General features: G+C 43.8%; 1 protein-coding gene across 2 annotated transcripts in view; it reads left to right on the forward strand.

The window, feature by feature from the left end:
* TNRC18 (trinucleotide repeat containing 18) overlaps positions 1 to 12,083 on the forward strand; it is a 225,605-nt gene that overhangs the window by 150,066 nt on the left and 63,456 nt on the right. For both annotated transcript variants that reach the window (XM_068244834.1, XM_068244835.1), the window contains exon 18: positions 1,010 to 1,422. In XM_068244834.1, coding sequence (XP_068100935.1) covers positions 1,010 to 1,422 — 413 coding nt within the window. The remainder of the gene's footprint in view (positions 1 to 1,009; positions 1,423 to 12,083) is intronic.

The raw sequence follows: 12,083 nt of genomic DNA on the forward strand, positions 1-12,083 counted from the left end.
GCTTTGGGAACCGGGTCCTGTCACCTCCGTCAGTCGGAGCCAGTCTAACGTAAGAGAAGTGCGCTGTTTGCATATCTCTCCTGCTGGAGAGATACGTAGAGGGCGCACTTCTCCTTCGTACACTGGCTCCAACTGACGAAAGTGACGGGACCCGGTTCCGGACGCTGCGAGCAATGAAGGATGCTAGCGTGGGAGTGATCCGAGCCGATATGGCTGGAGGAAGCCCCAGGTATGTATAAAACTTTTAAAACATTTTCAGCTATGGTACACTTTAAGGTGGCCACACACACCATATAATTTTGTAAATATCTGTTCAATTCAATTTTTCTGACTGATTGTCACAATTCAAAAATCTGCCTAATGTACCACACACCTATGTTACATTTTTCCCCAATCATGAATAAAATTAATTGAAAGCTCAAAAAATTGATTGGAATTGTACATCAAGTAATGGACAATCCACCACACACCATATGATTCTGATGGTCTGAAATCTCCAACATGTCAAATCCCAAAAATAAAAAAACAGGACATTTTGATTGGATTTATCAATCAAAAACAAAGAAAAGCTCTCGATTTTTCGGGACAGCTGATCAAAATTATCGAATTAGGGGAAAATTGGATCTTTTAATAGTATGGTGTGTGGCCACCTTTACAGTTACTCTTTAAGTAACTGCATCAATCTTGTGACCTGCTTTGTTGCAGTGTGGTTTTGTTTTCAGTCCTCAATCCACTCAGGTTCCCAGGACATACAGCTATTGGTGTTGGTGCCCACAGTTTGTTCTGCAGGGTACTCCCTACTGAACACACTCTTTGAGAATTTCCATATACCTCCTTTTGCCAGCTATACCTCATTGTTCTTGCTAGTATTTTAGCAGATACCAGATTGGATACAATACTGTTACTATTGTTCTGGCAAAATTATACTTCTTGTCCCACTCTCTTCCATTTAAACAAGTTTAAATTTAGGCTTCCACCTATGATTCTACAATATTTATGTTCTCTACAGGCACAGAATTTGAAGACACAGATTCAGAGAATGAGGAGAAAATTGAAACTAAGCCTTCCAAGCCTTCAACTTCTATAACATTTTCCAACTCTGATGCTGCCACTTCTACCATAACTCTAGATTCTTCAGAAGAGAAATCTTGCCTTAATCTCTGTGAAAAAGGAAAGATGTTAAATAAGACAAGAAAATGTAAAAGACTAAAATCCACAAAAGATCACAGCCAAGAACTCCAGGCTGAGGTCAGTGATGATGACCTTTGGAGCCGCCGTCGAAGTGAGCGCATATTTCTACATGGTTCAGTCAGTTGCCCATCTATGCTTTCTGCTGCCAGTACAAATGCAAACCCTGTGCCCAAGAACATCCGCTGTGGCAAAGTGACAAGCTCCAAGAAGGGAAGAGAACAAAAGGAAAAGGCAAGTATGGTATATTTAACTGGTTTACATTCCAGGGTTTCAACACCTTAAAGAAAACCTGAACTGAAAATTAAAAGTCAAAAACATACACCAGTCATACTTGCCTCCCGTGTAATCTACTCCTCAATCTCTTTCTCCTGTCCCGCATCCTGTTTGTCCACTGTGATCAAGGGAATTCCCCGTCCTCCATTTTGAAAATGGCCATTAACCCATAACAGCTTTCTGGTCAGCAAACTGTTAAACTGTGTAACATCGCCCACTTGAACCATAGGGAAACATGGACATTACCTGGCACATTCGTTGTCCTCTCATCTATAACTGACGGCAACTGATTTATTTCAGTTCTGACAAAATGTTGTCAGAACTGGAAGGGATCATTGTCAGAAGAAAATGGTGAGCTTCTGAGAGGAACAGATGGTGAGGTAACTATGTAATGTTTATTTGAATTTACCTCATGTGTTTGTTTTAAATAATTTTACTCAGTTCAGGTTCCCTTTAAGGTTCCTGACATTTTTGTGTCGCTTTTGATACATCAGTAACTTTTTAATTATTTATATCATGTTAGCGATCTATTTTAGGGGTTTTTTTTTCAGTACAATCTAGGCTTTCTCTGGCTAATATTTTTTTTCTCTAAAAACTACCGTATTTTTCGGACTATAAGACGCTCCGGACCATAAGACGCACCTAGGTTTAGAGGACAAAAACCAAGGGAAAAAAAATTACACTAAACCAGGTGCGTCCATGGCAGGTGCATCTTGTGGAGCTTCTCTACCCAAACTGTTTCTGTTATCCCCAACACAGTAATACCCCCCATGTACAGTAATCCCCTGCCCCACCCCAATTAAAGTAATACCCCCATGTACAGTAATCCCCTGCCCCCACCCCAATTACAGTAATACCCCCATGTACAGTGATCCCCTGCCCCCACCCCAATTACATTGAGCAAAGACACTGGCAAGCCCCCCTCCCTCCGATATGGATAGTGTTGCAGAGACTCCCTCCAATATACCAAGTGCTGGCAGCATTACTCACTCAGCCATCCACCCGTGGGCATAAGACATCAGGGAGCGGCAGTGTCTGCATGATCAAGGCATCCCTCCACCCGCGGACACGAGACATCAATGAGCGCCGATGTGTGCTGATCGAAGCCTCCATCCACCCGCGGACATAAGACACTGCATACCAGCCTGCAGCACGTGCAATGTTTTCCTCTGCCTCCCGTGTCCCTCCAGCTGCAGCCGCTTTTACAATCATGCCGCTCTACTCAATACCGGCTTCTCCGTACTTCCTGGTTGGTGATGTAAAGTCACTGCGTGATCCGGAGCGCACGTGCGCTCCAGATCACGTAGTGACATTACATCACCAACCAGGAAGTACGGAGAAGCCGGTATTGAGTAGAGCGGCATGATTGTAAAAGCGGCTGCAGCTGGAGGGACACGGGAGGCAGAGGAAAGCATTGCACGTGCTGCAGGCTGGTATGCAGTGTCTTTTGTCCGCGGGTGGATGGCGGCTTCGATCAGCACACATCGGCGCTCATTGATGTCTCGTGTCCGCGGGTGGAGGGATGCCTTGATCATGCAGACACTGCCGCTTTCTGATAACTGGCCCCGCCGCTGATACCGCCTGCTCTGGGGATCACTGGCAGAGGGGGATGAGAGGACCCCGCTGCCGGCTGGATCGGTAGGTGCTCTGATGGTCCCAAAATCGTGTATTCGCACTATAAGACGCACTGACTTTTTCCCCCCAGTTTTGGGGAAGAAAAAGTGCGTCTTATAGTCCGAAAAATACGGTATTTTATTTTAGTCCTTTTAAGGGGAAAAATTGGGCATAAATGCAGAAAGTACCTTTTTTTCCCCATTTTCTATTCTTCCTAATTTTCACATGACAAGTCCTACAGTTATAAATGTATACTCAGCCTATGCATCTGTAACAATCGGATGCATTCACTAAGGCGACAGTCCTGGGGACTCCAGTCCTGTACAGATACATCACTAGGCAATGGCAGAGCAATACATCTGTACAGTATTGGAGCCTCAAACTGTTGCATCCGATCGCTAGAGGAGGCAGTCATTAAAAGTGTACAAACAAGTATAGGTATTTGGGTTACATAGTTACATATAGTTGCATAGTTATTTGGGTTGAAAAAAGACATACGTCCATCCAGTTCAATCAGAAAACAAAGTACAACACCAACCTGCTCCCTCACATATCCCTGTTGATTGAGGAAGGTGAAAAACCCTTAAGGTGGCCATACACTGGTCGATTTGCCATCAGATCGACCAACAGATCCCTGTTTGATCGAATCTGATCAGAGAGGGATCGTATGGCTGCCTTTACTGCAAACAGATTGTGAATCGATTTCAGCATGAAACCGATCACAATCTAAGAAGCTGCCGCCGCCCCCTACATACATTACCTGACCCGGCCGGCAAGAGTCCCCTGGTCTCCACTGTCTTCTTCTCCGCTCTGGGTTTCGGACTGGCAGGCTTCACTTCTTTCTGTCCGGGGAAGTTTAAACAGTAGAGGGCACTCTACTGTTTAAACTTCCTGCTGGGACAGGAAGTAGCTAGCCGGAACCTAGCGGAGAAGAGACAGCGCAGACCAGAGGATTCGTGCCGGCGGAGCAGGTAATGCCTGTCATTCGAACGCCGCTATCGACGCACTCCGACCCGCCGGCGATCAAGGGAAATCTTCCGCACAGACTGAACGATGGGAATCGTCGAACGATCGATTTCGCCCAGAAATCGATTGTTCAGTCAGCGTTTGCGTGACGATTTCACAGTGATCGAATCGGCTGTATATCGGCAGGAAAATCGGTAAGTGTATGGGCCCCTTTAGAAGGCATGGTCCAATTAGCCCCAAAAGGGGAAAAAAATCCTTCCCAACTCCAGATGGCAATCAGATAAGATCCCTGGATCAACATCACTGGGCATTACCTAGTAATTATAGCCATGGATGTTAATAGGCTAGGTGAGATAGGAGTTCAAACTTAACGGGGGGGGGGGGGGGGGGAACCTTTTTTTTTTGTTTGTTTATTTATTTATTTATTTATTATTTATTTATTTATTTAGAGACCTTGTCGTTTGTTTGGTTTTTTTTTTGTTTTTTTTTACTTGTAAAACTATTTTTTTATTTTATTTTTTTGTGCCTAACCTTATTGAATGATTGTTGCTATTTGCATCACTTTTACTATGCACGCCCAAGAACATGTGCGTACAAAGACTTTTCATCAGAATGTAGTCTATGTCCTAGAACATACTGCAGCACTTTTTAGGATGTAGACTCTACGTCCTAGAACTAGTTAATCTTACAGAAATGTGTACAATTTTATGCATTTTTTTTTTTTTTTTTTTTTTTAGTTGAAAGCACTGAGATAGTTTAGTTAATTTGTTTTTTACGTATAACACAGATCTGAATCTTGTTTGAAGTGTTACTTTATATATACTTAAAGCTGGCAATACACTTTTAGATTTCCACCCAGTGTCCCAAAACAATAGATTCCTTTCTGAACAGAATCAATTCAAAAGGAATCGATTTCTTCCATACACTGCACATCAATTTCCAATACATTCTAGCTGCGATATATTGAAAAACGATTGAGCTGCAGAATTGCACTGTTTGATGCAGTGCAGAGCTATAGGCTATCGATCTTGCCAATGCTCTTGCTCTGCCCCAAATGTGTTAATTTTCCACCCTGTACAATCAATATTTTTGATCAATTTTTTTAGGCATAATTTGATTTAAAAAAAATCGATTACATAGTTATTTGGGTTAAAGACAGACGTCCATCGAGTTCAACTAGAAAATAAAGTACAACACCAGCCTGCCCTGTTGATTCAGAGGAAGGTGAAATACCCTTACACGGCATGGTCCAATTAGCCCCAAAAGGGAAAAAATTCCTTCCCAAATCCAGATGGCAATCAGATAAAATCCCTGGATCAACACCGGGCATTACCTAGTAATTATAGCTTTGGATGTCTTTCAACGCAAGGAAAGCATCTAAGCCCCCTTTAAATGCAGATATAGAATATGCCATAACTACTTCCTGTGGTAATGCATTCCACGTCTTAATCATTCTTACTGTAAAGAACCCTTTCCTAAATATATGTCTAAAACGTTTTTCCTCCATGCACAGATCATGTCCTCTAGTCCTTTGTGAAAGCCTAGGGACAAAAAGCTAATCTGCCAAGCTTTTATATTGCCCTCTGATGTATTTACAGTGGGATGCGAAAGTTTGGGCAACCTTGTTAATCGTTATGATTTTCCTGTATAAATCGTTGGTTGTTACGATAAAAAATGTCAGTTAAATATATCATATAGGAGACACACAGTGATATTTGAGAAGTGAAATTAAGTTTATTGGATTTACAGAAAGTATGCAATTATTGTTTAAATGAAATTAGGCAGGTGCATACATTTGGGTACTGTTATTTTATTGATTCCAAAACCTTTAGAACTAATTAATGAAACTCAAATTGGCTTGGTAAGCTCAGTGACCTCTGCCTTGCATACACAGGTGAATCCAATTATGAGAAAGGGTATTTAAGGGGGTCAATTGTAAGTTTCCCTGCTCTTTTAACTTTCTCTGAAGAGTAGCAACATGGGGGTCTCGAAACAACTCTTAAATGACCTGAAGACAAAGATTGTTCACCATCATGGTTTAGGGGAAGGATACAAAAAGCTGTCTCTGAGATTTCAGCTGTCTGTTTCCACAGTTAGGAACATATTGAGGAAATGGAAGACCACAGGCTCAGTTCAAGTTAAGGCTCGAAGTGGCAAACCAAGAAAAATCTCAGATAAACGGAAGCGCCGAATGGTGAGAACAGTCAAGAGTCAACACACAAACCAGCACTAAAGACCTACATTATCATCTTGCTACAGATGGAGTCACTGTGCATCATTCAACCATTTGGCACACTTTACACAAGGAGATGCTTCATTTTGGAATAAGGTGCTGTGGACTGCTAAAACTAAAATTGAGTTATTTGGGCATTACAAGGGGCGTTATGCATGGAGAAAAAAAACGTTATGCATGCGTTATGCATGGTGACAGCATTCCAAGAAAACCGCCTGCTACCTACAGTAAAATGTGGTGGCGGTTCCATCATGCTGTGAGGCTGTGTGGCCAGTGCGGGGAGTGGGAATCTTGTCAAAGTTGAGTGATGCATGGATTCCACTCAGTATCAGCAGATTCAGGAGACCAATGTCCAGGAATCGGTGACAAAGCTGAAGCTGCGCCGGGGCTGGATCTTTCAACAAGACAATGACCCTAAACACTGTTTAAACTCCACTAAGGCATTCATGCAGAGGAACAAGTACAATGTTCTGGAATGGCCATCTCAGTCCCCAGACCTGAATATAATTGAAAATCTGTGGTGTGAGTTAGAGAGCTGTCCATGCTCAGAAGCTATGAAACCTGAATGAACTAGAGATGTTGTTTTCTCTAATTGCCATCCGGGACATCACGAGATCCGGTCCCGCCCAGGATCTGGGGAAACCTAACCCCAAGAAGATTAAAAGCCCCCGCCCTCCCTCCGACCTCAGTTCATCTGTGTTTCCATGTCGGAAACACCTGAGAAGGCAAGCTCCCGTTGTTTATTTTTGTACTCACCAGTGGGTGAGTTCGTTCTCGGGGAGGCAGCATGGCTTGGGCGAAGCAGGAGGTGACGCCGGCTATGGTCCTCCGGTGACTACGGTATGCGACTCCTGTGTAGCGTATGGCCGGCTTACCGCTCGTCCCCCCCGTCAGACGCCGGCTCTGCAAGGCGCATCCGCGCTCTGACCGGCGCCTGGAAATGACGTCAGCGAGTCGGGCGGCCGGAAGGGGGTGGACTTAGGAGAGCCAGGAAGTTTGAAAGCGTGCTCCTGGCGTCTCCATCGCGCTTGCAGATCCTCCGCAGTGGCAGCAGCAGGTGTCATACTGTGGGGAGAGAGGATGTCACAGCAGAAGGGGGAGCAGCCGCAGCAGGCACAGCAGCGTGAGTCGGAGGCTGTGGGCTCCGCTTCCAAATCCTCTGGGCAAGTGCAGCCATCTGGTTCGAGTTTGGTAAGCCCTCCAGTGGAGGACAGGCTTTATCCCATACACTTCATGCTGATGGCTTATCAGGTCTGTTGTCTTTTTTTCTGTTTTATTCTTAGACAAAGACTGATCCTAAAACGGCTGGTCAAGTTAAAACTTATAAAAGATGTGGCTTGTGTAACAGCAAAATAGCATTAGAGGCCCCAAGGAATTTGTGTCAGGGCTGTACTGATGCTATTGTAGCCTCTCATTCATCGGATATATTAACCACTTCACCACTGAGGGGTTTTACCCCCTGACCACCAGAGCAATTTTCACCTTTCAGCGCTCTGTCCATTCATTAGTCTATAACTTTATTATTACTTATCGCAATGAAATGAACTATATCTTGTGTTTTCCGCCACCAATTAGGCTTTCTTTAGGTGGGACATTATGCCAAGAATTATTTTATTCTAAATGTGTTTTAATGGGGAAAATAGGAAAAAATGTGGGAAAAAATTATTATTTTCAGTTTTCGGCCATTATAGTTTTTAAATAATGCATGCTACTGTAATTAAAACCCATGAAATTTATTTGCCCATTATTCCCGATTATAAAACCGTTTAAATTATGTCCCTATCACAATGTTTGGCCCCAATATTTTATTTGGAAATAAAGGTGCATTTTTTTTCAGTTTTGCGTCCATCCCTAATTACAAGCCCGTAGTTTATAAAGTAACAGTGTTATACCCTCTTGACATAAATATTTAAAAAGTTCAGTCCCTAAGGTAACTATTTATGGTTTTTTTTTATTGTATGTATTTTTTTTTTTTTTTTTTAAATTACAAAAAAATAATAATTGGGGAGTGTGGGAGGTAATGAGTTAATTTATTATGTAAAACTATTTATTTGTATGTGTAAAATGCATTAGGGTGTAGTTTACTATTTGGACACAAGATGGCCACAGTGAGTCTGTTTACATGCGACCTGTAAGCGTCCGGAAGGACGCTTACAGGAAGCAGTAGGAGGCTGGAGAATCACAATGATCGCGCTGTTTCTGAAAGAAGCAGCAGATCATTGCGGGGGCTTAGATCAACGAACGGGAATGGATTTTCCCGTTCATTGATCTCCGGGCAAGCGGGCGGCGGCGTGCACGAGCGGCGGGTGCGCGCGCACGAGCGGCGGTAGCGCGGACAGCGGCGGGAGCGCGGAAGGTACGGATTTCTCCGTCCCTGGTTTTTTAGGAAGGAAAAAAGGGGCGGAGAAATTTGTACCGCCGGGGGTAAAGTGGTTAAAGGGTGTAATGGAGGCTGTTAATAAGAACATGCAGGAGACTTTGGATAAGTTCAAGGAGTCTTTTGTTCCACAAGCTCCTGACTCCCTTCCAGGGCCCTCTTCTGGTCATTTGTCTCACTCTTCCACCCTTTCTGATGTTTTAGGAGGAGGGGGAGGGGGTGTCTGTTTCTCAAGAAGAGGGGGAACAGCCTCATTCAGAGGGTTCAGTAAGGGATGAGAGGGTTAAGACTCCCAGATTTCTTTTTAGTCCCGATGAATCTTCTGAGTTGCTTAAGGCAGTTTATACTAAGGAACAGATTAAGGAACCAGTTCCCGAGTTAACCCCTCAGGATCAAGTTTATTCTGGTTTAGGTCAGTCTAAGGGTAGAGTGTTTCCTATCCATAAAACTCTCCAGGACATTATTACCTCTCAATGGCAAAACCCTGAGCGGCCTTTATTTATTCCTAAATCAGCCAAAAGAAAATATCCTTTTGAACAGTCAGAGATTGATAAATGGACAAAATGCCCAAAATTCGATGCGTCCTGTCCAAATATTCAAAGGACTCTGATTTATCCTTTGAGGACACAGGAGTTCTCAAAGATGTAATGGATAAAAAGGTCGATGCTCTCCTTAAAAAGACATGGGAATCGGCTGCGTTTGGATTTATCCCAGGGGTTTCAGCCACATGTATCGCACGTATCCTTAGAATTTGGATGGATAATTTATTCTAACAAATTTCTAAGGGTGTTCCGCTCAAAGATTATGCAGCCTCTCTTCCGGTAGTGCTGAGAGCAGTCGCTGTTTTAGCGGACTCAGTAACCGAACTTATTCGTGTCTCTGCGCGTACTACGGCTCTCATTAATTCAGCTCGGAGAGCAGTGTGGCTGAGAACCTGGGAGGGAGACCAAACGTCCAAGAATAGGTTATGCTCAATTCCGTTTGAGGGTAATCTATTATTTGGCTCTGGACTAGACGAGGTTTTGTCTCGTTCAGCAGAGAAAGGAAAACCGTTTCCAAACAAAAAGAGAAATATGAGGGGAAAGAGGCCCTTCGTCCCTAGTAAACAATCTTCTGATCAATCGAAAAATAGGAATGTGCAGAGGAAGTGGTCCTTTCCTAAGGGGAGAGGTAGGGGGGGATTCACGCTCGGTAAGACTGAACCCCCCAAGTCCAATAAATGACTTACCGGTGGGGGGGAGGCTGATTTATTTTCTTTCAGAATGGGAAAAGTTAAATCCCGATCCTTTTGTTTTACAGATTATAAAGCGGGGTTACCGCCTTCAGTTTTCAAGTCAGCCCCCTCAGAGAAGGTTTGTGAATCCTTTTCCAAAAGACCCAGAGAAAGCCAAGGGTCTGGAAACAGAGATTCAGAAACTTTTAGCAAAGAGCGTAATTTTGCCAGTTCCCTGGGAAGAAGTATTCCAGGGGTATTATTCCCACGTATTTTTGGTAAAGAAGTCCAACGGGGAATTCAGATTTATCCTGAACCTAAAATCTCTCAATCCATTTTTGATTTACAAAAGGTTCAGGATGGAAAGCATTTATTCAGTGAGAGCTCTATTACAGGGCAAGGAGTTCTTTGTCTCAATAGATCTCCGAGATGCCTATCTGCAGATACCCATTTTTTTTCAACCATCAAAGATTTTTGAGGTCTGCAATCAAGGTCCACTCTCAGATTCATCATTTTCAGTTCCAGGCTCTGCCTTTCGGGATAGCATCCGCTCCACGGATCTTAACAAAGGTTTTAGCCAAGGTCATGAAGGAACTGAGAATCCAGGGGATATCGATTGTTCCGTATCTAGACGACCTTTTAATTTTTACGGAGTCAAGAGAATTGGTGTTGTGTCACAAGGACATTGTGATCAACACCTTGACGCGTGTAGGATGGTTAATAAACTACGAGAAGTCGAATCTGACACCTGTCCAGGAGATCACCTTTCTGGGTTACAGGATAAACTCCATAGACAAGAACATTTACTTACCCTCACAAAAGATTGTAAAGATTCAGTCCGAAGTTAACAGATTGCTGTCTCAAGAAATTTGTTCAATTCGTCAGATCTTGAGAGTGCAAGGTCTGTTTTCCTCTTCAATTCCAGCAGTCACCTGGGCGCAATCCCACGGCAGGAATCTTCAAACCCTACTCCTACTCTACTGGGACAAATCTCAGGGGTCTCTAGACCTCTGTTACCATGCCTGAGACAGTCAAAGACAGTCTAGCCTGGTGGCTGAGTTCCCAGAATCTAGACAGAGGAAGAGTTTGGAGACAGCGCGATCCGATAAAGATCTTTACGGACGCGAGTGCCTGGGGATGGGGCGCAACAACAGTAGGTCATCATGCTCAGGGGGATTGGCCCGACTCGATAAGAAAAAAGTCGTCAAACGTCAGAGAGTTACTGGCGGTTCAGAAAGCACTTCTGTCTTTTCAATCTCTGATAGAGGGAAGACATGTTTTGATTTTTTCGGACAATATCACCACGGTGGCGTATCTTGCAAAACAGGGAGGCACAAAATCCAGGGATCTGATGCTTCTTTCGTCTGAGATTTTCGGTTGGATAGAACCTCGAATTCTATCCTTGGCGGCGATCCACATAAAAGGAATCCTCAATGTGGAAGCAGACTTTTTGAGCCGCCAGCAGGTCAGTCAAGCAGAGTGGGAACTACATCCGGAAATATTCAAGTTGATAACAGAAAGGTTCGGAATGCCGGAAATGGATCTCTTTGCTTCCCCAACAAACGCGAAAGTAAAGCAATTTTTCTCCCTTCACAGGGGTCAGGGCTCCTTGGGGCTGGATGCCCTAAGTCTACCATGGGGGTTCAAGTTAAGTTATGCCTTCCCCCCTGTTAACTCTTCTTCCACAAGTCCTAGTGAAACTTCAAAGGGAATCAGGGAGGCTGATTCTCATAGCCCCTCTATGGCCAAAGAGGCCATGGTATGCAGCTTCGTTAAGGATGGCAGTAAGCCCACCTTTTCTGCTTCCAGTTCACCCAGACTTACTAATTCAGGGACCGCTGGTTCATCCCAAGCCCCACTTATTCAGACTGGCCGCATGGATCCTGAGAGGGTCATATTGAGAAACAAAGGTCTTCCTGACAATGTGATTGAGACTCTTCTTAAATGTAGAAAGCCAGTGACTCAGAAGATCTATCGTAAGGTGTGGAAGGTATACTGTATATAGCCTGGTGTATCTCTCACTCCTGGAATCAGGGTTTGACTAGCTCTGTATTAGAATTCTTGCAGAATGGGTTTGATATGAAACTAGCACCCAGTACTCTAAAGGTACAATGCTCGGCATTGTCTATCCTTTTAGACAGACACTTGGCACAGGAAGATTTGGTAAAAAGTTTTTTAAGGCTTTACAAAGGTCTACACCAGTTAGGCAAAAGATA

This window comes from Hyperolius riggenbachi, chromosome 7 (assembly GCF_040937935.1).
Source record: "Hyperolius riggenbachi isolate aHypRig1 chromosome 7, aHypRig1.pri, whole genome shotgun sequence".
In the NCBI taxonomy this organism is placed as follows: Eukaryota; Metazoa; Chordata; class Amphibia; order Anura; family Hyperoliidae; genus Hyperolius; species Hyperolius riggenbachi.